The 27654-nt window shown below is 42.5% G+C and overlaps 1 protein-coding gene and 1 non-coding gene across 2 annotated transcripts in view; one reads left to right on the top strand and one right to left on the bottom strand.

Moving 5' to 3' along the window:
- Positions 1-12191: 12191 nt before the first annotated feature.
- The window catches only part of RNF169 (ring finger protein 169), an 87550-nt gene continuing 72087 nt past the window's right edge, over positions 12192-27654 (top strand). The window contains exon 1 of the mRNA XM_027562906.1: positions 12192-12721. Within this exon, the coding sequence (XP_027418707.1) occupies positions 12220-12721 (502 nt within the window). The 5' untranslated portion in view covers positions 12192-12219. The remainder of the gene's footprint in view (positions 12722-27654) is intronic.
- On the bottom strand, positions 16263-16369 carry LOC113906089. The gene has a single exon (XR_003514779.1). It is a non-coding gene; the product is annotated as a U6 spliceosomal RNA (small nuclear RNA).

The following is a 27654-nucleotide window of genomic DNA, read 5'->3' as shown; positions in this document are numbered from 1 at the left end:
GACAAGTCGTTTTTATGGAAAATACATTATTAAAAACCAGTGTATTCTAGAATAAAATATGAGACAGAAGAAAGCTTGATGTGGTAGAACCTGTATAACATTGGAATAGCCAGTACACTTGGTTTCTGGTTCCAACGTCACCATTAATTCACTACGTGGCCTTGAAAAATGATTTCTCTTTTTTAGACCTTGGCTTTTTCGCCTGTAAGCAAAGATGTTTGATCAAAAAAGCCCTGGATGATTTTTAAAGCGGATTCCGGCTGAATTTGACTCCATGGAAACTGGAAGGGATGGTGGGGAGAGCTTCGTAGTCTTGCTTTGCCCCCTGGTGGTCACTCAGCAACATCACAGTCCCAGGAGACTTGGCTGTAGGCTTTTCTCAGGGATGGAGGTAGCAGAACCCAGAGTCTAGAAAACAAAGAACTGTGGAACAATGACCATTCTAGAGAACAAATCAGTCAGTCACTGGTGGATTGGTATAGAATCCCATCCTCCTTTAAGACAAAGGAACTAAACCCATGTCGTATCTGTTTCTGTCCCAACCAGCGGAAGTCAGTCTTTATGAGGCTCTTCTGTATTCCCCGACTTTTTCTTCTGCTCCCATCACAGTACTCTCTTCTAAGGCAAGTTGGGTTTTTTTCCTGTTTTCACATAAAAAGACACTGATCCTCAGTGCACCACCTCTTGTCGCCAGCTAGTTTGGGTTCAGAAGAACTAGACAGTGATAGTAGTACAAAATCCATTGTCCCTCTTGGCCAAATTCGAATCTAAAGATAGGTTAATTTGAAGTTCCAGTCCTGAATCCAGTGGCCTCCAACTCTCACCCTCCCTCTCAGGCTTTCTGATACATATTTTGTTGGTGTTGTTCAGTTACTCAGTCGTGCCTGACTCTTTTGCGACCCCATGGATTGTAGCCCACCAGGCTCTCTGTCCATGGGATTTCCCAGGCAAAAATACTTGAGTGGATTGCCATTTCCTTCTCCAGTGGATCTTCCCAACCCAGGGATTAAACCTGCATCTCCTACATTGGCAGGTGGATTTTTTTTACCACTGAACAGCCAGGGAAACCCAATACATATTTTATAGGAGAGCAATTGAACATCCAGAACATAGCTGGGGTAAATTTTTCAGTTTGGTCAGTGTTACTGTCCATTCAGACCAGACCACCTGACCTGCCTCTTGAGAAAACTGTATGCAGGTCAGGAAGCAACAGTTAGAACTGGACATGGAAAAACAGACTGGTACCAAATAGGAAAAGGAGTACGTCAAGGCTGTATACTGTCACCCTGCTTATTTAACTTAGATGCAGAGTACATCATGAGAAACACTGGGCTGGATGAAGCACAAGCTGGAATCAAGATTGCCAGGAGAAATATCAATAACCTCAGATATGCTGATGACAACACCCTTATGGCAGAAAGTGAAGAAGAACTAAAGAGCCTCTTGATGAAAGTGAAAGAGGAGAGTGAAAAAGTTGGCTTAAAACTCAACATTCAGAAAACGAAGATCATGGCATCTGGTCCCATCACTTCATGGCAAGTAGATGGGGAAACAGTGGCAGACTTTTTTTTTGGGCTCCAAAATCACTGCAGATAGTGATTGTAGCCATGAAAGTAAAAGACGCTTACTCTTTGGAAGGAAAGTTGTGACCAACCTAGATAGCATGTTAAAAAGCAGAGACATTACTCTGCCAACAAAGGTCCGTCTAGTCAAGGCTATGGCTTTTCCAGTCATTATGTATGGATGTGAGAGTTGGACTATAAAGAAAGCTGAGCGTTGAAGAAGTGATGCTTTTGAACTGTGGTGTTGGAGAAGACTCTCAAGAGTCCCTTGGACTGCAAGGAGATCCAATCAGTCCATCCTAAAGGAGATCAGTCCTGAGTGTTCATTGGAAGGACAGATGTTGAAGCTGAAACTCCAATACTTTGGCCACCTGATGTGAAGAGCTGACTCATTTGAAAAGACCCTGATGCTGGGAAAGATTGAAGTCGGGAGAAGAAGGGGACGACAGAGGATGAGATGGTTGGATGGCATCACCAACTCAATGGATATGAATTTGGGTAAACTCCAGGAGTTGGTGATGGACAGGGAGGCCTCGTGTGTTGCAGTCCATGGGGTCACAAAGAGTCGGACACAACTGAGCAACTGAACTGAACTGACTGTCCATCCATTTTTTATGACAAAATGAGGGTTTTACTCCTTCCCATTCTTCCTGGAGAAGGGCCATGAGTCCCTCCTTCTGGGGTACTTGGTCCAAAAAAAGTAAAAGTAGCAGAAGGGTTTTTTTTTGTTTGTTTGTTTTTACTTTTTATTTTGTATTGGGGTATAGCTGATTAATAATGTTGTGATAGTTTCAGGTGAACAGTGAAGGGACTCAGCCATACATATACATGTATCCATTCTCCCCCAAACCCCACTCCCATCCAGGCTGCCATATAACATTGAGCAGAGTTCCATGTGCTATAGAGTAGGTCCTTGTTGGTTATCCATTTAAATACAGCCGTGTGTATGTGTGTGTGTTAGCTGCTCAGTCATGTCTGACTCTTTGCAACCCCTTGGACTGAAGCCTATGAGACTCTTCTCTCCATGCAATTCTCCAGGCAAGAATACTGGAGTGGGTAGCCATGCTCTTCTCCAGGGTATCTTCTGCACCCAGGGATTGAACTGTGTTTCCCTCATTGCAGGCAGATTCTTTACCATCTGAGCCACCAGGGAATGAAAGTGTGTACATGTTCATCCCAAATTCCCTAACTGTCCCTTCCTCTCAGCAACAATAATTGCAGAAGGATTTTTTGATGAGTTGAGAAAAACAGACTAGAATAAGACATGCTATTTATATTGTAAAAGGTGATCAATACTAGCAGAGAAAGTTTGTCTTTTATTATTTTATTTTAGATCATGCTGTATTTTTTCTTCCAGTTTTATTGAGATATAATTGACATACAACACTATAAATTTCAGGTGTATGGCATAGTGATTTGACTTAAATCCATCATGAAAGAGGCTTCCCTGGTAGAGAGTCGGCCTGCAAATGCAGGAGATGCGTGTTTGATCCCTGGGTTGGGAAGATCCCCTGGAAAAGGAAATGACAACCCACTCCAGTCTTCTTGCCTGGGAAATCCCATGGACAGAGGAGTTTGGCAGGCTACAGTCTGTGGGGTCGCAAAAGAGTCAGACAAGACTGAGTGACTAAATAAACAAGAAATCATGAAATGATTACCACAATAAAGTCAGGGAATATTCCTCACCTCATATAAATTTTTTTTTAAAAAAAGAAAAATTCCTTTTCCATGTGGTGAAAACTCAGGATTTACTCTCATTAACAACTTTCATATATAACATACAACAGTGTTAATTATATTGATCAAGTAGTATATTATATCCCCAGTACTTGTTATCGTATATAACTGGAAGTTTGTACTTTTTGATCCTCTTCATCTAATCCCCTCCCCTCCCCATTCCCCAGATTCATGCTTCAGAGAGACCATTCAGACTGTGAGTTGGAAAACAGAAGAAAGCAGGATGAGATGGAAAGTGTGCTGGATACTTTTTGTTTGCCCGGCCAGATAGGTTCCCAGAAATTTGACCTGTGTGGACTCCCAGTGGCCCTAAAAGTTTTGCCTTTTACGTGTCTCACTCTGAAGTAGAGTTAAGGCGGGGTGTTTTCCCATTTTATTTCCTTAATTGCTATCTGTTGGACCTAAAGGGCTTCTTTAGTTTCAGTTCAGTTCAGTCGCTCAGTCCGACTCTTTGCAACCCCATGGACTGCAGCATGCCAGGCTTCCCTGTCCATCACCAACTCCCAGAATTTACCCAAATTCATGTCCATTGAGCCGGTGATGCCATCCAACCATCTCATCCTCTGTCGTCCCCTTCTCCCGCCTTTAGTTTTTCCCAGAATCAGGGTCTTTTCAAATGAGTCAGCTCTTCACATCAGGTGGCCAAAGTATTGGAGTTTCAGCTTCAACATCTGTCCTTCCAATGAACACTCAGGACTGATCTCCTTTAGGATGGACTGGTTGGATCTCCTTGCAGTCCAAGGGACCCTCAAGAATCTTCTCCGACACCACAGTTCAAAAGCATCACTTCTTCAGCACTCAGCTTTCTTTATAGTCCAACTCTCACATCCATACATGACCACTGGAAATACCATAGCTTTGACTAGATGGACCTTTGTTGGCAAAGTAATGTCTCTGCTTTTCAATATGCTGTCTAGGTAGGTCATAACTTTCCTTCCAAGGAGTAAGTGTCTTTTAATTTCATGGCTGCAGTCACCATCTGCAGTGATTTTAGAGCCCCCCCCAAAAAAGCCTGCCACTGTTTCCCCATCTATTTGCCATGAAGTGATGGGACCGGATGCCATGATCTTAGTATTTTGAATGTTGAGTTTTAAGCCAACTTTTTCACTCTCCTCTTTCACTTTCATCAAGAGACTCTTTAGTTCTTCTTCACTTTCTGCCATAAGAGTGGCGTCATCTGCATATCTGAGATTGCTTCTTGCTGCTGCTGCTAAGTCGCTTCAGTCGTGTTCGACTCTGTGTGACCCCATAGACAGCAGCCCACCAGGCTCCCTCATCCCTGGGATTCTCCAGGCAAGAATAATGGAGTGGGTCACCATTTCCTTCTCCAATGCATGAAAGTGAAAAGGGAAAATGAAGTCGCTCAGTCATGTCCAACTCCTAGGGACCCCATGGACTGCAGCCTACCAGGCTCCTCCGTCCATGGGATTTTCCAGGCAAGAGTACTGGAGTGGGGTGCCATTGCCTTTAGAGCCACCTTTATTCCCTTCAAAGAACAACCAAATAAAAGAGGGAATTCTTTGCTTGGTATCTTGGACCAGAGCTTGAGGGTAGGGAAAGGAGAAGGCAAGACCAAGGGGATGGGAAGGAGCAGCAGAGAGAGAAATTGAAACAAGTTGCAGACTCAAGGTGGAGTTTTAGGCATCTAGAGGGAGATATTTAAAGAAATTAAAGGGTTCTTTTTCTCCACCAATGTGCTTATGTGTTAAACAGAATTTTTTTCTTTTTTGGCATGCTCTGAACTTTAAATCTTGCTAAACACTATAGACATAACTAAAGGAGGGAACATGCATTCATTCCATAACATCTGGAATGTGCCAGATACTGTAACTAAAGCTGGTCCCACCAAAGCTTGGTCAGCATCCACACCTTCCTGTCTTGTCCACTGATGAATTCTCCGTACTTGTATTCGGTTCAGTTCAGTTCAGTTGCTCAGTCATGTCCAACTCTTTGCAACCCCATGAATTGCAGCACGCCAGGCCTCCCTGTCCATCACCAACTCCCAGAGTTCACTCAAACTCACATCCATTGAGTCGGTGATGCCATCCAGCCATCTCATCCTCTGTCGTCCCCTTCTCCTCCTGCCCCAATCCCTCCCAGCATCAGAGTCTTTTCCAATGAGTCAACTCTTTCCATGAGGTGGCCAAAGTACTGGAGTTTCAGCTTTAGCATCAGTCCTTCCAAAGAACACCCAGGACTGATCTCCTTTAGAATGGACTGGTTGGTTCTTCTTGCAGTCCAAGGGACTCTCAAGAGTCTTCGCCAACACCACAGTTCAAAAGCATCAATTCTTCGGCGCTCAGCTTTCTTCACAGTCCAACTCTCACATCCATACATGACTACTGGAAAAACCATAGCCTTGATTAGATGGACCTTTGCTGGCAAAGTAATGTCTCTGCTTTTCAATATGCTATCTAGGTTGGTCACAACTTTCCTTCCAAGGAGTAAGCATCTTTTAATTTCATGGCTGCAGTCACCATCTGCAGTGATTTTGGAGCCCCAAAAAATAAAGTCTGACACTGTTTCCACTGTTTCCCCATCTATTTGCCATGAAGTGATGGGACCAGATGCCATGATTTTCGTTTTCTGAATGTTGAGCTTTAAGCCAACTTTTTCACTCTCCTCTTTCACTTTCATCAAGAGGCTCTTTAGTTCCTCTTCACTTTCTGCCATAAGGGTGGTGTTATCAGCGTATCTGAGGTTATTGATATTTCTCCCGGCCATCTTGATTCCAGCTTGTGCTTCATCCAGCCCAGCGTTTTTCCTGATGTACTCTGCATCTAAGTTAAATAAGCAGGGTGACAATATATAGCCTTGATGTATTCCTTTTCCTATTTGGAACCAGTCTGTTTTTCCATGTCCAGTTCTAACTGTTGCTTCCTGACCTGCATACAGGTTTCTCAAGAGGCAGGTCAGATGGTCTGGTATTCCCATCTCTTGAAGAATTTTCCACAGTTTATTGTGATCCACACAGTCAAAGGCTTTGGCATAGTCAATAAAGCAGAAATAGATGTTTTCCTGGAACTCTCTTGCTTTTTCCATGATCCAGTGGATGTTGGCAATTTGATCTCTGGTTCCTCTGCCTTTTCTAAATCCAGCTTGAACATCAGGAAGTTCATGGTTCACGTATTGCTGAAGCCTGGCTTGGAGAATTTTGAGCATTACTTTACTGGAGTGTGAGATGAGTGCAATTGTGCAGTAGTTTGAGCATTCTTTGGCAATGCCTTTCTTTGGGATTGGAATGAAAACTGACCTTTTCCAGTCCTGTGGCCACTGCTGAGTTTTCCAAATTTGCTGGCATATTGAGTGCAGCACTTTCACAGCATCATCTTTCAGGATTTGAAATAGCTCAACTGGAATTCAATCACCTCCACTAGCTTTGTTCATGGTGATGCTTCCTAAGGCCCACTTGACTTCACGTTCCAGGATGTCTGGCTCTAGGTGAGTGATCACTCCATCATGATTATCTGGTTACTTTAGGTTTAAATGAGATAGACGGATTACTGCTGAGCATGTGCTTAGTATGTGGTAGGTAGTTACTTAATAAGTTCTAGTTCCTTTGCTTCTCAAGTGTCCTAAGCCTCATGTCCACCCACTGTTCTAGCCACATCAGATTCTTTGTCAGTCCCACACAGATTGTGAACTTTCATACATTTGCACCTCTGCTCCTGTTTTCCCTCTGCCTGGAATGCCTTCCCTGTGTCTACCTAGTGAACTCTTCCTCATCCTCCAATCAGAGTTCACAGGTCTCCTCCTCTGTGAAACCTTCCCTCCCTCCCCACCCCAACTTTGCCTTCTGCTTCCAAAGCACCTTGTATGTGTCTCAGCTTTAGAGTTTGTAGTTCTGTTATAATAGTCTTTTTTACCTCCCTGTGATAATTATTTATGTATAATTTTGTCTGTTTAGGCTGTGACCTTGAGTGGGGCAGGGACCAAGTCTTTTCTGTGTTTGTAGAGTATTTGGCAAGAATCTGGAGGAGGCTGGAAAGAAGACAGGCAGAAGGATTAGTTTTGCAAAAACTGCTTTTCCCCTGAAACAAAAGGGAAGGCCCTGAAGATGAGTGATAGTTAGGAATGCAGCAAAAAATCTTTAAAGCAAAAGGGAAGGGGGCAAATCACAAGGGGAAATCTGGTTTGAGGGAGGAAGAGAAGGCCACCAGGAGAGAGGAGGAAGGTGAGGGAGGGGTGGGGCTGGAAGGGTCTGAGGGCCTGAGCCTTCCTGGGTGTGTGAGGCCTGCAGGAGGGACTCAGTGCCTAGGCTGGCAAGAAGGGGTTTGGGGGCTGCAGGGAAGAACAGCCTGTCTCCACCTGGAACCAAACCAATAGCCCTCAGTCTAGCAGGAAGTAGCTGGAGCCTCCAGCTGGCCGGAAGAGGGAAGGTTTGCTGTGATGAGGATGAGGAGGGCTAAAGCCAGAGCAGTGGTATGGACCACTATGAGAAGGATGGCAGGGAGCTTTGGCAGTGATGCAGTCCTCACAAAGTGTGGCATGAGTGGCAGAGCAAAAGTAGCTGGAGAGGAAGCCCTGGTAGGTGTGGCTGCGCCACAACCTGTTCCGGCTGGCATCCTCGATGAGTGCACTAACGTGACTGTGTCACAGGTGGGAGCTTAGGGGGAAAGCATCACCTGCACCCCGGCTTCTTCTGCTCCAGGCTGTTGGGCTCAGCTTTTCAGATGGTTTCATAACGTAGGAAGCAGCCCTGACAACTATGATCAGGTGTCGCTTTAGAAACAACAAACCTGTTTCTAAGTTGGAGTACTTTGTTACAAACAACAGACGTTGTGAGCAATTTAATGGGGAAAAAAGGAATTTACTCAAAGGGTATAGAGTTGACAGGAAGGCTGGTAACCTGCATGTGGAAAAATAGGTTTAACCTAGGAAGGCCAGGCAGCAGGCACTACAGCCAAGTTCATGCCTCAGGAGCACTCTGGCATGACCACCGTCACCATGGTAGGGACACTCCCCCCTCTATCGCAACCCCCGAGGGACCCACTGTGGTTGCACACCTACTGTGCCCACTCCTGTTGTGTGCTGAGTTGTGTCTGACTCTGCGACCCCATGGATTGTAGCCCACCAGCTCCTCTGTCCAGTAACTGTTACTCTTGGGGATCTTCCTGGCCCAGGGATCAAACCTGTGTCTCTTTCGTCTCCTGCATTGGCAGGCGTGGTCTTTACCACTGTACCACCTGGGAAGCCCATCCATTCCTGTGAATGATTCTAAATGTGTCAATATGTTTTTGTGTCATCCCCTGAAGATTCAAAGTTCAGAGAGGAGTGGCCACGTGGCTGAGCCTAGGTCATATGTCATGTTCTGGCTGCCCTGGGGCAGGGAGAAGACTACCTCTGTGGTTCAGCTTCCCCAGTCTCAGCGAAACTGCATAAAATGGGGCGTTCCCCCAAACAGAAACTTCTAGACTGTTAGAGCTAGAAGGGACATTTGAATTGGTCTTTGAATAGACCACTCTATTGTAGTGGCCTGATCTAGGAGTATTCATTAGAATTCCTGTGGCATTATAAAAAATTTACATGCTGGCATCCCATCCTCAGTATTTTGGGTTCAGTAGATCTGAGAAGGGACTTTGGCATGTGTGTGTGTGTCTTTCTGAAATGCCCCCCAGGTTGAGAACTGATGAACTTGAGCATTCTTGTTTTAAAGATGAGGTGACTAAGGTCCATAGAGAGTTTATCTGTTAGAAATTATACAAGTTAGGGGCTTCCCTGGTGGCTCAGTGGTAAAGAATCCTCCCACCAATGCAGGAGACACACGTACAATCCCTGATCTGGAAAGATCGCACATGCCACGGAGCAGCTAAGCCCATGCACCACAACAGGTAAGCCCGTGTGCCACAACCATGGAAACTCACACATCCTAGAGCCTGTGCTCCACAAGAGAAGCCACTGCAGTGAGAAGCCCCCATGCCCCACAACTCTCCCCAACAAGAGAAAGCCCTTGAAGCAGCAAAGACCCCAGTACAGCCAAAAATAAATAAGTTATGTTTTGACTCTTTGTGACTCCATGGACCATAGCTCACCAGGCTCCTCTCTCCATGGAACTCTCCAGGCAAGAATACTGGAGTGGGTTGCCATTTTCTTTTCCAGGGGATCTTCCCTACCCAGGGATTGAACCCAGGTCTCCTGCATTACGGGCAGATTCTTTACCATTTGAGCTACCAGGGAAGCCCAATGAAAGGGAGAAAGTGGTCATGACAAATTCTAGATCTCCTAGCTTTTGATCTAGTACTACTCTGAACTCTTGCTTTTTCCCACTGCAAAAAGAAATTTCCCGTCTTTATTCATATCTAAGAAGGCATGCTATACTACTTTGGTTCAGCTTCTTCAATAGTAAACAGACTTCAGATTAAGAGCCCCAAACCGTCAAGAGTGAACAACCCACACCAAGGGCTGCATCTCTAACGGCAATTGGCTTGATCTCTGGACCACAGCCCCCCACCCACCCTTTGTCGCAATCTGGCCAAAGCGTCCTCAAGAACCTAGAGTGGGAAGTGTAACAAAGAGGACCTCTGGATGAAGGACAGCCTGGCTAAGCCCATACTTCTGTGTTTGGCAGGATTCTGACTGTCTGGGCCTCCGTGCATACAAGCCCTTGTTTCAATTACTCATTGACCCTTCTTCAATTCTTCACTGTCCTGTAGCCATCTGGTTCTCATTTTGGGAATCCACGTCTTTCTTTTCTCTGCTGTCTGACTTCCACCAATCACTCTGCCTTGGACTGGTTTACTATCAGCTCAGACGCTGTTTCCAGGCAATCTCATGAAAACCCAGGGCCTCTGATCCCTTCCATTACATTATGTACTTTTTTTATTTTGCTCTCCTTACGAAACTTGTGCTTTCCTATAAAGATTCCCAACAGGAAATGCCATTTGCTTAATGCCTTCCTGCTCCAAATCTACTTAAAGTGAAAAAAAAAAAAAAACCAAAAAAGCAAAGGGTAGGAGAATTGCTGTAGCAGGACCATCTCTCTGTCAGAGGGAAGCCATTGTTTCTCCCACACCTTCTGCATCCAGAAAGGGCCTTGGCATCAAAGTCTGAGCATCTCATTCAGTGACTAAGCCAAGAAGGAATGGCGTGGTCAGAGCAGTTCTTCAGGAAGTAAGCCTAGAGCTATGGAGGATGGATTGGAGGAAGAGTGTCTGTGGGTAGGGAGACAATTAATAGAAGCTATTGCAATAACTTAGGTGAGAGAATGATGAGACTGAATTGGGCAGTGGGAATGGGATGAAGAAGAGAGGATAGGTAGGAAAACGTTCATTTTGGTGGAAGAATTGACAGGACTAAGAAACTGACAGATGTGGGGTGTGAGGGAGAAGTAAAGATTACCAGGTTTGGAGCTTGAGGGACTGGAAGAATAGCACCTTTACTAGAGATATCCGGTCCCGTCACTTCATGGCAAATAGCTGCAGGAACAGTGGCAGACTTTATTTTTTGGGCTCCAAAACCACTGCAGATGGTGATTGCAGCCATGAAATTAAAAGATGCTTAAAGGAGAGTTATGACCAACCTAGAAAGCATATTAAAAAGCAGAGACATTACTTTGCCAACAAAAGTCCATCTAGTCAAAGCTATGGTGTTTCCAGTAGTCATGTATGGATGTGGGAGTTGGACCATAAAGAAAGCTGAGCGCCGAAGAATTGATGCTTTTGAACTGTGGTGTTGGAGAAGACTCTTGAGAGTCCCTTGAATTGCAAGGAGATCCAACCAGTCCATCCTAAAGGAGATCAGTCCTGGGTGTTCATTGGAAGGATTGATGTTAAAGCTGAAAGTCCAATCCTTTGGCCACCTGATGTGAAGAGCTGCCTCATTGGAAAAGACCCTGATACTGGGGAAGATTGAGGGCAGGAGGAGAAGGGGACAACAGAGGATGAGATGGCTGGATGGCATCACCGACTCGATGGACATGGGTTTGGGTGGACTCCAGGAGTTGGTGATGGACAGGGAGGCCTGGCGTGCTGGGATTCATGGGGTCGCAAAGAGTCAACACGACTGAGCGACTGAGCTGAACTGAACTAGAATGAGGCAAATCAGAAAAGCTGTTGAAAGGAGGGTGGAAGACAGTGACTTTAGTTTGGTACATGAGGGATGCAGACATCCAAAACTATGTTTCCATCAGACATCTAAAACTATGTTTCCATCAGACATTTGACTATGCAGGGCTGGACTGAGGAGGTCTGGACTGCAAGTTTCAATTCGGGAGTTTCAGCGGGAAGAAAATGTGACATAGGGTAGGGGCTGGGGGGCCAATACACGGAAAGGAGTGGGAAGAGGACTGAGGTCTGAGCCTCGAGTAATAACCCCATTTAAGCCCCTAAAACAAGCGGGAGGACTCAATAAAGAGTCCGAAAAAGAGCTGAGGGCAGGGGAAAAAAAAAAAAAAAAATCAAGGAAACTGTTTTTTCCCAGCCAAGGGAGGGAAGTTTCAGGAAGGAATCTGAAGAGAGTGTATACTGAGATGTGAACTGACAAGAAGCTGCTAGTAGGATTACTCTCATGTCGCAACAGCTAACCTCACAATAAATGAAGCACTGAGGCAGGGTTCTGGACAATTCACATACTCCTCACTCTCCTTAGCCTCAGTTATCAGGATAACTGCAGGATAACTAAGTGTAATAACTTCATAGTTTAATATCGCTCAGAGTTTCCAAATAAATCCTCTCAGTTCTCAACGTGATTTCGCTCATCTAAGAGGAAGTGGCAAAGACTGAAAAAGCAAGGCCGAGGACAAGATATATACAGGGTAACTAATAAATATTAATAAGGTTTCACCTCCCGCCAACCCGACCCGGGGAGAACAAGTCCAGGGCCCCGCCCCTCATGAATATGTATACAGCGCTGCCCACCGCCCACTGCCCCGCCCTCTACTCTTCTCCCTCGCAACGGACTCTCCCTACAAACGGGAAACAAGATGGCGGCTGCAGGTCCGAGTACTCGGGCTTCTTCCGCGGCGGCGGCGGCAGCTCTGAGTCGGCGGGGTCGGCGGGGCCGCTGTGACGAGATAGCGGCAGCCAAAGCGGGCACCCCGGGCCCGGCCGCTGGCCCCGCGCTGCTGGTGTTGCCGCCACCGTTGCTGCAGCCGCCGTCACCGCCGCGGCCGGAGGAGTCGGACTGCGCCGGGTGCCTAGAGACCCCAGGGGAGGCGGCGGCCCTGCCGTGCGGCCACTCGCTGTGCCGAGGCTGCGCCCAACGCGCTGCCGACGCGGCGGGCCCGTGTTGCCCGCGCTGCCGCGCCCGCGGAGCTGGCTGGGCCCGCCGTCGGGCCCGCGACGACTGGCAGGCCGACGCGGAGGTGCTGGGCGAGCGCGCCCGCCGCGGCCCACCGGAGCGCTGCCGCCCGCGTCGGGACGGGGGCGCGGCCGCCGCGGGGCCCAGGCCGGAGCAGGAGTCGCGCGCCGCGCCCGCGGAGCCAGGTGGAGCTTTCCCTCCTCCCGTTGGGGTCCGGAGCGAGGCCGCCGCGCCCCGGCCTGGCCTACTTAGAGGGTGGAGGGTCCCAGGCCCTGATCGAGCGGGTGTAAAGAGTTCTCGTGGGGTTGGAACCGGGCTCTGCCCAGAGTCAGTTTGTGTTTCTGAATTTTGAACTTCGGAATGAAGTACAGGCACGATGGGTTTGGAGTCAGAAGTTTGGAGGGAGTCATAACATTTCTTGGAACAAGTTAGGGCCAGATTGGAATTGGTGAGTGGAGGAGGGTACCAAACTTCGCAGGGGCTGTGGAGGTTCCGAGAAGTGCTTCGTTTAATGTTGGGTGAAGAGCGTGGTCTTGTGAAGATGTGACTCCTGGGCCTGAGTGGGTCTGTAAGAGATGTGGAGTATACGAAGTTTAGGGGGCAGATTGATTTTGAGGATGTGAAGGGAGCTTTTCAGACTTGAGGGTAGAGTGGGTTGAGAGTATGAGCTCATATATGCAATTTTCACAGAATCTTGAAAAACATATGCTTAGCAAGAGCTTGGCATGTAGAGAAGTAATAAGTAACTGCTATTTATATTTATAATAATACTAATAATAAGCTCCAGTAGTGCTCTGCAAAAAAGACGGATGGGGTTTAAAAGTTTTGAAAGTCGAGATTGATTGGCGGCGGCTGCTTCTGTCTCCATGGCAGTGTAAGTTTCCTACTATTTTCCTGCCAGTTACCCGTCTGTTGAAGGACTGTTGTTGCCTTCGACGGCTTTGCCTCCCCTCCCCACCCCCCAGCAGCCTGCCAGTCTGGTGCTGAGCTTGACATAGAAAGTGCCCTATTGAAAACACAAAACAAAATTATGTTATAACTTAGGACTCAGACATATCCAGTCAACACAACAGCTAGAGTTCTTTGATAAAAGCTTACCTAGGAAGAGATTTTTCAAGAAACATAATTAGGAAAAGCCAGATAATGTGCATCTTTTGGGTCGGGAATTCTGCCATGTGTTATTTTCAGTAGGGAAAAAGAGGCATTGCTTGTATATGAAAGTGCAGTCCCTAAAAACTACAGGTTCCAGAATGCAGTCTGTTTTGATTCAAGCAGACACCTGCCACTGTCCTAGGATACCTTTTATTTTCTATGTCTTACTTTCTGTGTACCTTCCTATTCCTTTTAAGCTTAATAGCATCCTTATGAGGTACTTTTATTGCCATTTTACACCTGGAACTGAGGCCAAGAGAGGTTGAGTAACTTGCCCAAGGATGAAAACCCAGTTCATCTGATTGCTGCTCAAATAAGATGAAGGACTTCCCAAACATTGTCCAATTTGTGAATGCGTGTGATGATCTCGTATGCTGTTTAATTTGCCTCAAATTCTGAGATTATGGTAAAAAAAATAAGGGAATATTTCTCTGGTCTTCCTACTCGTACTATAGATTTATATGGTCAAGTAAAAAAGAAATTTGTTTCCAAAACCTGGGCTTCCTTATGAAATAACAGGTCTGAGATTTGAACCATAAGCGAACATATGACTTGATAATTGGTGCGAACTTTTTCCTTGAAGAAATTTGTGTATCAGTGATTAAGAAAAATGATAGAAAATGAGATCCCAAATTAGGCTCTTTTGAGCCACTGAGTGTCCACCAGTTACTTTGTATGTTTGTATGAGGACCATCATGAAAAATACTTTTCCTTAAATGTTCTTATTGTTGGATCATTGAGTGTATATCATTATATACTTGTTAAATCAAAACATAGAAGAATATTGCTGAACAGAGTTTGGGAATAATAATCTAGCTTTAGCAGGTTGTCTAGATCTCTTGAGTTTACATGCAATATTTTAAAATTTAAGACTTTAATAGACAATTCACATAATTCAAACAAAAATAAAAGAAAGTATACAATGAAAAGGTTCCTCTTATCCCTTTCTTCATTTTCCATTTTCACCAGAGATTCATGTTTATTCTTCCAATTTCTTTATGCTTATACATGGAAATTCAAATATATTTAATTTTTTTGATCTTTTTACACAAAAGGTTATGTATTATAACTATTGTTCTGTAACTTGCTTTTTTTTTTTCATATAACAATACATGATGGATATCTTTTCATATCAGTACATGAAAGGTTTTTTTCTTGCTACTTATAGTTACAAAGACTTTCATTGAGTGGATGTAACATAATTTACTTAATCATCCACTGGGGGATATTTAGACTGTTTCCAATGTTTTGCCATTATAAATTGTTGTTTATAAAATTGTTATACAATGTTTGTGTACAGTTTTATGAAGAGTTCACCTGTAGCTTTCATCAGATTCTCAAAGGGTTGCAGAGAAAAAGATTAAGAATTGTTGTTTTAACCCAGGTCCCTCATTCTACAGAAGAGAGAACTGAAGCCCAGAACAGAGTGACCAGGTCATTGTAGGTTAGTAGAAAAGGCAATGGCAACCCACTCCAGAACTCTTGCCTGGAAAATCCCGTAGATGGAGGAGCCTGGTAGGCTGCCGTCCATGGGGTCGTGAAGAGTCGGACACGACTGAGCGACTTCACTTTCACTTTTCACTTTCATGCATTGGAGAAGAAAATGGCAACCCACTCCAGTATTCTTGCCTGGAGAATCCCAGGGATGGGGGAGCCTGGTGGGCTGCCGTCTATGGGGTCGCACAGCGTCAGACACAACTGAAGAGACTTAGCAGCAGCAGCAGCAGCAGATAACAAGGGCTGAAAGGCTAAATTTTACATAAGGGCTAAAACATAACCTAACTCACAGTTAAATATTCATGATGGCTTTTATTTTATTTATTTATTTTAGTTGCCTTGGATCTTTGTTGTTGTGAGTGGGCTTTCTCTTACTGCATCAAGCAGGGACCACTCTTGGTTTGGTGCGGGGGATTCTCATTGTGGTGGCTTCTCTTGTTGCAGAGCACAGGGTCTAGGCACTGAGACTTCAGTAATTGTGGCGCTCAGGCTCAGTAGTTGTGGCACAGGGATTTAGTTGCCCTGTGGCATGTGGAATATTCCTGGGCCAGGGGTAGAACCTGTGTCCCCTGCATTGTTGGGCGGATTCTTATCCACTGTACTACTAGGGACATCTCATGATAGCTTTTAATTAAAAAAGTAAAAAACACCAGCTTCATAAATATTTACATTACACTTTTTTGAGTGGGAAACAACAGAATTAGCAATCTTGTTATACTTCAGTATATTCTGAAGTATATTGCTTAGCAGTATTCTTTTGGCATAATTAGGTCTGTTGATAAAAGGAAGGGCAGTCCTGCTTTGTAAAACTGGAAATGAAATTATGTAGTAAAGTCACTGGCATTTAAGTGAAATTCTTAGGTGTATTTTTTTTTTTTTTTTAATTTATTGAAGCCCTGTGGCTCTTTTGGAATTGAATCAAATTGAATTTTTTTCTGAAAAAAAGTGCAAGAGTTTGTGTGTGTTGAAAATTTTGGTTGTGCTGGTGATATATTTGTTTTGTCAGCTTTTTGACAGTCTTTACAGTTCAGAACCTTAAGAACTTCTGTATAAAATATTTTATTTATTTATTTATTTTTTTATATGGAACGCTTCATGAATTTGCGTGTCATCCTTGCGCAGGGGCCATGCTAATCTTCTCTGTATCGTTCCAATTTTAGTATATGTGCTGCCGAAGCGAGCACAAAATATTTTACTTTATTCTTACATGCATTGTCAATTTGCTTTTGGATGCCATATCAGTTGATTTGTGCAGCCCTGTGTATTGAGGGCTAAGTCAATGATCATTTCAAGATGAACCTAGACTTCACCTTTGTGTTCTTTGAGGATCTGCAGCTCATTGTTTGTCTTGACATATAAAGTATTTGGACCATCTTGAGCAGTAGTCAGCAAATATGTAATGAGTGTCTGCTCTGTGCCAGACACTGTTCTAGAGCCTTGGGTGACATCAGTGAAGGAAATATTCAGAAATCCTTTCCTCTTAGAACTTGTATTCTAAATATAGAAACAGTCCTGCTCCATTGATTTTGTTTTTAATGTTTGTTTATGTATTTGGCTGCATTGGATCTGAGTTGTGGCATGTGGGCTCTGGATCACTTGGACTCAGGAGTGCTGGTACTTGGGCTAAGCTGCTCTGTGGCATGTGGGATCTTAGTTGCCCAACCAGGGATCAAACCTGTGTCCCCTGCATTGCAAGGTAGATTCTTAACCTCTAGACCACCAGCTGGGGTCCCTGAGCCATTGATGTTTTTTAAAAAGAAAATTTACCACATGGTACCTAGGTAGATTTGCAACTATAAGAACATTTACACCTTGTTGATAATAATTTTGAGAATTTATTTAGTCTTTTGATTTGAGATCAAGGATGATCATTCTAAATTATGCTGCCTTTGTACTTGAAACCAAGATCTTTTAGGACAGCTCTTTTTCTTTTTGCCATGGGTAGTAATTGAAGAGAAAATGTAGACAAAGGCTGATGAATCTTTCAGATTGACAGTTTAATTTTTTTTCTCTTTATAGTGTTAAAATGCATTTCGTAAATCGAATAAATAAAAAAAATTGAATAGTGCCCCATTTATTCCTTCCCTTTATCCCATCCAACCTCCCTGTTCACTTAGGGTTAACATTTATACATTTAAAAAATTTCCTCCTTCTGTGAAAAGCAAGTAGTTATGGTTTATTACTCAGTTGGCAGACAGTGTTTGCTATGTGTGCAACCTAAATTGCATTTAGGACTAGTGAATAATGAAATCATGTGACTGTAGTGTAAAAGGACAGGAATTTCCCTTGTCCGAAGGGATTTGTCTTAAAATATATAAAATGACTCAACTTTTTATCCATACTAACACATACTCCAGAATATGAGTGTCCTTATGTGTCTTACTAATATGGAAATATATTCTTTGTGTTTTTTAAAACTCAGGATGAGATTGCCTTGTAAACTAAGCCTTAATCACCATTGACAGAATAGCTCCATGCTATAGGCTTCAAGATTGAGGAGCAGGAATTTACGTGGTATTTGTTTTTCATTCATATTTCCACTTTCTAACTTCCATTTAATCTTAGAAGACTTGACTGCATTGAATTCATTGGTATTTGAGTTTGCTTTAGTGTAGGATGTAGGAAAAAATTGCCAAATTTCATTTCACTAATTTAGTGAGCATTTAGGACACACACTTGTGTAAGACAATACAATAAAAAAGATGAATAAGACATGGTTCATGTCCTTTAAGACTAGAGTCTGGTTGGGGCAGCACACCCAATACCAAGTGGTATTATTATTTGATAATAATAAATGCATAATGCCAGGGAGAGTAGAGCAGTGGGGTAACTGACAATCTTTTGAGGAAACTTGAGGAAGGCACTTGTGCTGTGTATTGGAAAAGTGTAGGAATTTACCAGGTGAAGGAGGAGAGGATGTCCATTCCTGGCAGAAGAACCTGCATGTGCAAAGGCATGAAGGCACTTGGCGTATTCAGAGATGACAAGAAGTTAAATATAGATGGAATGTGGGGCTGCAGTGCGGAAGGAGGAGAGAAGAAACTACAGAAGTTGGTTCATGAAGGTCATGGTGTGTCATGCTGAAGGAATTTGGGACTTTATCCTATAGACAGTGTGGAGCCCTTGAAAATATTTAAGTAATGGCATGACATTGTTATAACATGCTTTAGAAAGACAGTGTTGGTTGGAGTGTGGAGGAAATGTGAATAGAAATTGGAGGAAGGGAGTTAGGGGACTATTTTAGTAGTTCAGACAGATGAATAAGGGCTAGACTAAAGAAGTGACTCTGGAGATGTTTCCTTCAGTTATTCACTAATTTTGTAACGATTTCAGGTGAGGGCCTTCTGTGTACTAGGCACTGAGGCTGCAAATAGAAATAAAACATAATTCTGCCTCTTAAGGTCAGTGTAGTTAAGATTGATATATAAGCATGCAACTAGAATGTGGGGTAATAAATGCAGTAACTGTAATGCAAGATATAACTGTAGAAGGCAGTATAGTATATGTTAATAGGGCAAGTTAATGGAGCAGGATCTGGAGACACTGTGTTCAAATTCCAGGTCTGCCATTTATAGCTGTTTGTCTTTGGGCACTTGCTTAACTTCTCTGTACCTTGGTTTCCTCATTTTGAAAATGGAGATAGTAATGGTAACAAAATCGTAAGGTTGTTGTTAAGACTGAGTTATTTCAGTGAGTTATTAACATATAAAGAGCTCAACAAATGTTAGCTCTTTTCACAAAAAAGAACCTAGCTTGGATGGGTCAGCAGTGGCTTCAGTGAAAGGCAGACACTTGACCATGAGTATTCAGTAGGTGGATGAAGGCAGGATAAAAGTGAGGGAAATCAGTACATTTAAAAGCATTGAAGTCCCCCTACTGTTTGTGACCACGTGGACTGTAGCCTACCAGGCTCCTCCTTCCATGGGATTTTCCAGCCAAGAGTACTGGAATGGCTTGCCTTTTCCGTCTCCAGGGGATCTTCTCAACCCAGGGATCGAACCCAGGTCTCCCACATTGCAGGCAGACACTTTACCATCTGAGCCCTGCTGCTGCTGCTAAGTCGCTTCAGTTGTGTCCAACTCTGTGTGACCCCATAGATGGCAGCCCACCAGTCTCCCCTGTCCCTGGAATTCTCCAGGCAAGAATACTGGAGTGGGTTGCCATTTCCTTCTCCAATGCGTGAAAGTGAAAAGTGAAAGTGAAGTTGCTCAGTTGTGTCCGACTCTTAGGGACCCCATGAACTGCAGCCTACCAGGCTCCTCCGCCCATGGGATTTTCCAGGCAAGAGTACTGGAGTGGGTTGCCATTGCCTTCTCTCTGAGCCACTAGGGAAGCCCTAATAAAAAAAAGCGTAGTATGAAACAAAAGGAGAGTTGTAGGGATTGCAAATATGGATAGTTTTTGAGCATAGAGTATGTGTGGGAGAGTGGAGGGAGGCAGAATTGCAGAAATAAGCAGTTACTGGATAATAGTGGACTCTGAATGCCATGCTAGGAAGAGTTTGAAAGAGGAGCGCATCTTTGCAGTTTAGAGAGATCACTCCTATAGGGAATAATGTAGCAAATGGATTGGAGATCCCAAATTTCTTTTAGCAGGATGAGTCACTGAGATTAGCTAAAGACTCTGTTGCTACAGGTATCCAGAAAAGCTGGGTGATAAGCAACAGTTCTTTTAAATTAAATGTATTTTGAGTTTGCAGAAAAGACAAAAAGATATCTACGTTAAAAAAAAAAAGGAACTAAAACCCAGAACTTCATTAAGCCCTTGAGCTCATGCTGTGTTGCCCTGGACAAAGATGAAGCAATGGAGTGAAGGGTTATTTCTGCCTTTTTTTTTTTTTTTACTTTACAATATTCTATTGGTTTTGCCATTCCTAGTAATTGAGTTTTAACTGTGTGGAAAAAGGAACCAAAACCAAGACTTTTTCATCAAGCTGGGATTCTTGATGTGCTGCATCCTAGGTGAAAGGTGAGATAAAGAAAAATCTTCCCACTGACACAAATATTGTTAATAAGAAATCTTGTCTTGGTTTGCCTGGACTCTATATAAAGAGAAAATGGAAAAAAAGCTTCTCTGAGGAATTGAAGTACAAGACCTGTGCCTTGTTCATATTTGGGACCTGAGTGTATATTATACAGTTCAGGTATCTCCATGCTGAGAAATTAATATAAAAGCTAACTTCAAGCTAGTGATAACCCCTGGATCATCTGGAGAAAGGAAAGACTTGAAGGGGTACTCCCATATCCTGGGCCACAAGGAATTCTCACAGAAGAAATAAACCCAGCAGAAGATAAATTTATAATTAAAAGTGACACACAAGAAAACCATTTTCTACCACAAATGAGAATCAGTAGATAAAACAAGCAGGATTATAGCTCTAAGAACTGGAATAGTAGAATAGCAGTTGGAAAGGTAATTTAAATTAGCCTATTTTAAGTGACGAAAGACATTAAAAATTAATTGACAACCCAATAAATAAATAAGACATGAAACATATCTTTGAAAAGAATTAAACACAATAAAAAAATACAATCAGAGAGGTTAAAAAAGTCAACCCTGAATATTCATTGGAAGGATTGATGCTGAAGCTCCAATACTTTGGCTACCTGATGCAAAGAGCTGACTCATTCAGAAAGACCCTGATGCTGGGAGAGATTGAAGACAAAAGGAGAAGAGTATGGCAGAGGATAAGATGTACAGATAGCATCACCAACTCAATGGACATGAATCTGAGCAAACTCTGGGAGATAGTGAAGGACAGGAAAACCTGGTGTGCTGGAGTCCACAGGTTGCAAGGAATCAGACATGACTTAGCGACTGAACAACAACAAATAAACAATAGTTTACACAGATGAAGAGAAAATAGTAAGCTGGGTGTTGCTGCTGCTGCTGCTAAGTGACCCCATAGACGGCAGCCCACCAGGCTCCCCCATCCCTGGGATTCCAGGGATAGAACACTGGAGTGGATTGCCATTTCCTCCAACGCATGAAAGTGAAAAGTGAAAGTGAAGTCTCTCAGTTGTGTGTGACTCGTCTTGACCCCATGGACTTCAGCCCACCAGGCTCCTCTGCCCATGGGATTTTCCAGGCAAGAGTACTGGAGTGGGGTGCCATTGCCTTCTCCAAGCTGGGAGTTGGGTATGAGGAAATCCTGAGAATGCAGAATAGTAAGATGAAGGAAAATATGAAAGAGGTAGAGAAATGAAAAACTGAACAAGAAGACCTAACATCTAGTAGCAATTTCAGAAGGAGAAAAATAAAATGAGGGAGACGTGGAATTAGATGAAATTTTTTTGGAATTAATAAAAGTGAATTTTTAAGTTTAAGGTTCATGAGAACCTCAGTTCAGTTCAGTCGCTTAGTCGTGTTCGACTCTTTGCAACCTCATGAACCGCAGCATGCCAGGCCTCCCTGTCCATCACCAACTCCTGGAGTTCACCCAAACCCATGTCCATTGAGTTGGTGATACCATCCAACCATCTCATTCATGAGAGCCTCGCAAGGATTAAACAAGCAAACCAAAACAAACCCCACAACTAAATACATTGCAATGAAACTGCAGAACACCAGAGACTCTTTAAAAAGCAACCAAAAAAGGAAAGACAGAGGACCAAGAATCAGACTGAGAGCAGATGTCTCTTTATAAGAGAAACCAGAAGACTGACTAATATCTTCCAAGTACTGAGAGAGATCTGAATTTCATACTCAGCTGAGTTACCATTCAAGAGTGAAATCAAAATAAAAGTATTTTCAGATGAACAAAAATCCGGAGAATTTACCGTACTGTTTCTGAAACAACTTTTATGTGAAAGTACGCGCTTCTGGAAGAAAGAAATGTAACTTAGAGGAAAGAACAGGATACAAGACATCATGATGAACAAAGAAATTGGTTAGGTAAACTAAGCACTGACTGTAAAACAAAAATCAAAAATAATTATGGTTGATTTGTGGGAACTAAAACTAAAGTGGAGCTAAAATACCAGATGATAAAGTATAAGCTGGGAGGGAAAGTGGTCAGCATTAAAGAGTTATATATAGTTCAGGAGGAGGATAGAGATATTGATTAACTTTAGGCTTTCAGTCAAATGCATATTAAAAATTTAAGCATAACCACTAAAAGAAATACAATGTATAACGATCTACTATACACATATAGAACCATACACTTCCCAAATTAGAGACTACATTCTCTTTAATCAAATGTAAAATATTTATGTAACTAGGCACAAAAAATTTCATCAAATACCATAGCTTGATACATAATCCATGTTTTCTGACTCCAATACAATAAAATTAGAACCTAATGACAAATATTGATATGACTGATTCCCCTCACCTCTTAACTTGTTTAAAAAAAGCAAAAATAAACTGAAAATGTATGGATTGGACTTTCCTGATGGTAGAGTGGATAAGAATCTGCCTGAGAATGCAGGGTAACATGGGTTCTATCCCTGGTCTGGGATAAAATTTAAGTGCCTATATCATATTTCATTAAATCTTAAGATGTCATCATCATGAGATAGACTGTTGCTTTCCAAGTACAGTGCTTTTCTATCACTTAGACTTTTAAACTTTATACTTACTGAAAGAACTCTTAGGTTTACTTAGAAATAGATTTAGCATATCACTCATACACATATTTATAAAAGGAAGTGAAGTAATAAATTAGAATATTCCTGTGACTTCACATTCACAGTCTGATTTTTCTATCACTCTTGGGTAGAGTCATAGAGGTTTGTGTTTTCCTATATAGTATTGCTCATTATGTCATTGAAAGAGCATTGGTGAAGAACATTTCTTAAGCGATCCCCAGCATTTTCTTCAAACTGCTGACACCCATCCAGTCTTGATTCTGATGTTTTCTTGAACTGGCCAGAAGGTATCAAGAGAAGGTTTTCAGGTGAGACTCATAGTTCTTTCTCACATGGTCTGTAAAGGTTTGTTGACTAACATTGAGAAATTACCAGTCTAGTCATGCAACCAGAGGTAACTACCAAATAACTAGTACTTTTGTAAGCTTATTCTTTATGTTAGTACATATATAAGCAGTGACAGTGGCACCATCATTGTTTCCTGACAGTGATTGTAAGGCTAAATGTAAGAAATATCCCAATTTCAGCAATATTAATACGAAAAAATTGATGTCCTAGAATCTGAAAGGTTTTTGAATAGAAGAAAAGCTGAAAATTAGTTAAGTGGCCAACTGAAGAAGCTAGAAAAGTAACAGATTAAACCCAAAGGAAGTAGAAGATAGGAAAGAATAAAGATAAGAATAGAAATTAATAGAGTAGAAAACAGTGAAGAGGATTCAGTTCAGTCACTCAGTTGTGTCTGACTCTTTGCAACCCCATGGACTGCAGCATCCCAGGCCTCCCTGTCCATCACCAATTCCCGGAGTTGACTCAAACTCATGTCCATTGAGTCACTGATGCCATCCAACCATCTCATCCTCTGTCGTCCCCTTCTCCTCCTGCCCCCAATCCCTCCCACCATCAGGGTCTTTTCCAATGAGTCAGCTCTTCGCATCAGGTGGCCGAAGTATTGGAGTTTCAGCTTCAACATCAGACCTTCCAATGAATATTCACAACTGATTTCCTTTAGGATGGACTGGTTGGATCTCCTTGCAGTCCAAGGGACTCTGAAGAGCCTTCTCCAACATCACAGTTCAAAAGCATAAATTCTTCGGCGCTCAGCTTTCTTTATAGTCCAGCTCTCACATCCATACATGACGACTGGTAAATTCATAGCTTTGACTAGACAGACCTTTGTTGGCAAAGTAATGTCTCTGCTTTTTAATATGCTGTCTGCTGCTACTGCTGCTAAGTCGCTTCAGTCGTGTCTGACTCTGTGCGATCCCATAGACGGCAGCCCACCAGGCTCTGCCGTTCCTGGGATTCTCCAGGCAAGAACACTGGAGTGGGATGCCATTGCCTTCTCCATTGTGTGAAAGTGAAAAGTAAAGTGAAGTCGCTCAGTCACTTCCAACTTGTAGCGACCCCATGGACTGCAGCCTACCAGGCTCCTGCATCCATGGAATTTTCTAGGCAAGAGTACTGGAGTGGCTTGCCATTGCCTTCTCCGAATATGCTGTCTAGGTTGGTCATAACTTTTCTTCCAAGTAGCAAGCATCTTTTAATTTCATGGCTGCAGTCACCATCTACAGTGATTTTGGAGCCCCTCAAATAGTCTGTCACTGTTTCCATTGTTTTCCCATCTATTTGCCATGAAGTGATGGGACCAGATGCCATGATCTTAGTTTTTTGAATGTTGAGTTTTAAGCCAACTTTTCACTCTCCTCTTTCACTTTCATCAAGAGGCTCTTTGGTTCTTCTTCGCTTTCTGCCATAACGGTGGTGTCATCTGCATATCTGAGGTTACTGATATTTTTCCCGGCCATCTTGATTCCAGCTTGTGCTTCATCCAGTCCAGCATTTCTCATGATATACTCTGCATATAAGTTAAATGAGCAGGGTGACAGTATACAGCCTTGACATACTCCTTTCCTGATTTGGAACCAGTCTGTTTTTCCATGTCCAGTTCTAACTGTTGCTTCTTGACCTACATACAGATCTCTCAGGAGGCAGGTTGGGTGGTCTGGTATTCCCATCTCTTGAAGAATTTTGCACAGTTTGTTGTAATCCACATAGTCAGAGGCTTTGGCATAGTCAATAAAGCAGAAGTAGATTTTTTTTTGGAATCTCTTGCTTTTTTGAAGAGGATTCAGTTCAGTTCAGTTTAGTCACTCAGTTGTATCTGACTCTTTGCAACCCCATGAATCGCAGCACGCCAGGCCTCCCTGTCCATCACCAACTCCCGGAGTTCACTCAAACTCACATCCATTGAGTCGGTGATGCCATCCAGCCATCTCATCCTCTGTCGTCCCCTTCTCCTCCTGCCCCCAATCCCTCCCAGCATCAGAGTCTTTTCCAATGAGTCAACTCTTCGTATGAGGTGACCAAAGTACTGGAGTTTCAGCTTTAGCATAAGTCCTTCCAAAGAAACCCCAGGGCTGATCTCCTTCAGAATGGACTGGTTGGATCTCCTTGGAGTCCAAGGGACTCTCAAGAGTCTTCTCCAACACCACAGTTCAAAAGCATCAATTCTTCGGCGCTCAGCTTTCTTCACAGTCCAACTCTCACATCCATACATGACTACTGGAAAAACCATAGCCTTGACTAGACAGACCTTTGTTTGCAAAGTAATGTGTCTGCTTTTGAATATGTTTTCTAGGTTGGTCATAACTTTCCTTCCAAGGAGTAAGCGTCTTTTAATTTCATGGCTGCAGTCATCATCTGCAGTGATTTTGGAGCCCAAAAAAATAAAGTCTGACACTGTTTCCACTGTTTCCCCATCTATCTCCCATGAAGTGATGGGACCAGATGCCATGATCTTCGTTTTTTGAATGTTGAGCTTTAAGCCAACTTTTTCACTCTCCTCTTGCACTTTCATCAAGAGGCTTTTGAGTTCCTCTTCACTTTCTGCTATAAGGGTGGTGTCCTCTGCATATCTGAGGTTATTGATATTTCTTCCGGCAATCTTGATTCTAGCTTGTGCTTCTTCCAGCCCGGCGTTTCTCATGATGTACTCTGCATATAAGTTAAATAAGCAGGGTGATAATATACAGCCTTGACGTACTCCTTTTCCTATTTGGAACCAGTCTGTTGTTCCACGTCCAGTTCTAACTGTTGCTTCCTGACCTGCATATAGGTTTCTCAAGAGGCAGGTCAGATGGTCTGGTATTCCCATCTCTTTCAGAATTTCCCACAGTTTATTGTGATCCACACAAAGGCTTTGGCATAGTCAATAAAGCAGAAATAGATGTTTTTCTGGAACTCTCTTGCTTTTTTGATGATCCAGCGGATGTTGGCAATTTGATCTCTGGTTCCTCTGCCTTTTCTAAAACCAGCTTGAACATCTGGAAGTTCACGGTTCACGTACTGCTGAAGAGGATTAATAAACCCCAAATCTAATTCACTGAAAATATTAATATAGGTTCTGAATTATAGGCAAATCTCAGGCAAGATTGATGAAGGAAAACAAGAAAGCATAAATAATATTAGAAATGAAGCAGAAAATATGATTGTGAATATCAGGATTTTAAAAAACCCATGTTTTGCAACAGAAGCCACCACAATGAAAAACCTACACACTGCAGCAACAGAGTAGCTCCTGCTCATCGCAACTAGAGAAAGATCAAGTGCACCAACGAAAACCCAGTGCAGCCAAAAATAAAAAAAGGAAAACCTGCAGATTAAAAGATGCCACCAATTTAAGTGTATGGACTAATTTGGATTCTTATTTGAAAAACTATAAAAATATTTGTTGGATTTCGAATACTGACTGGATGTTGGTATTAAAAGTTACCCGATTTTTAATGTGACAGTTTTCTGGTTACATATTTTAAAGAGTCATTATTTTTAAGACATGCTAAGTTTAGAAGTTAGATGATATGGTGTCTGGGATTTCTTCAAAATAATTCATTCAAGGGGAGAGAGGACAAGCACGATTAGGGAAATAGATGAAATAAGATTGACAGTGGATTGGCTGTTGAAGCTGGGTGATAAATATGTTGGGGCTCATTGTACTGGTCTCTCTAATATTTGAGACATTTTTATAGTAAAAAGCAGGAAAAGATTCTATTAAAGGAAAACAAGGCACAGATGGTTTTACAGGTTATTCAGATATAGACAGATGGATAATCCTTGTACAGACCATTCCAGAGAATAAAAAATGTTTCTAGACTCATTTCAGGGGGCTTTTACAGTGTGATATCAAAATCACACAAAGACAATATAGAAAGGAATAATAGAGGCCAGTCCAAGTGAAATCTGCACTAGTCTAGTAGTCTAATTTTTTTGTATCAATCACAATCACAATCAAGTAGTAGTATTCTGGGAATGAGAGTTCAGCTTAGTATTAAGACTCTAATGTAATTTACCATATTGATTAAGAGTAAAACCATATGATCATTTCAGTAGATGCTTAGTAGAGCATTTGATAGTATTTATTGTTCATTTATTAATTGTAAAAGCTAGAACACTTGGAATAGGTGGGATTTTTTTTTATTTTAATTTTTTTAGTGGAATTTGTCAATACAAATGATTAGTGGCCAAGAACACTGAACTATGGTTAAATAGTTAACAGGTCCAAAAAAGTAATTGAAGAGTCCAGTAATATGCCCTCAAATATTTGAATGTGATATATGACAGGTGGCATTACAAATCAGTAGGGCAAAGATATTTCCAGTTGTGGATGGTTAGCTTATAGAAAAAAAAGAAAAGTAAAGAAAAGAAAAAGTAAAGAAAAAATCTTTACTTCACACCATACACAAGAAGTTAATAGCAAATGGATAGCAAAAGGTCAAGCTATAAAACTTAGAAAATACTAAGAGTATCTATAATGGGATAGGAAAAATTCTTTATACAAATAAGAAATGCAGAATAAAGGAAAAGATTAATAATTTGGTCAT

This window comes from Bos indicus x Bos taurus, chromosome 15 (assembly GCF_003369695.1).
Source record: "Bos indicus x Bos taurus breed Angus x Brahman F1 hybrid chromosome 15, Bos_hybrid_MaternalHap_v2.0, whole genome shotgun sequence".
Taxonomy (NCBI): domain Eukaryota; kingdom Metazoa; phylum Chordata; class Mammalia; order Artiodactyla; family Bovidae; genus Bos; species Bos indicus x Bos taurus.
This window is presented reverse-complemented; position numbering and strand designations above follow the sequence as displayed.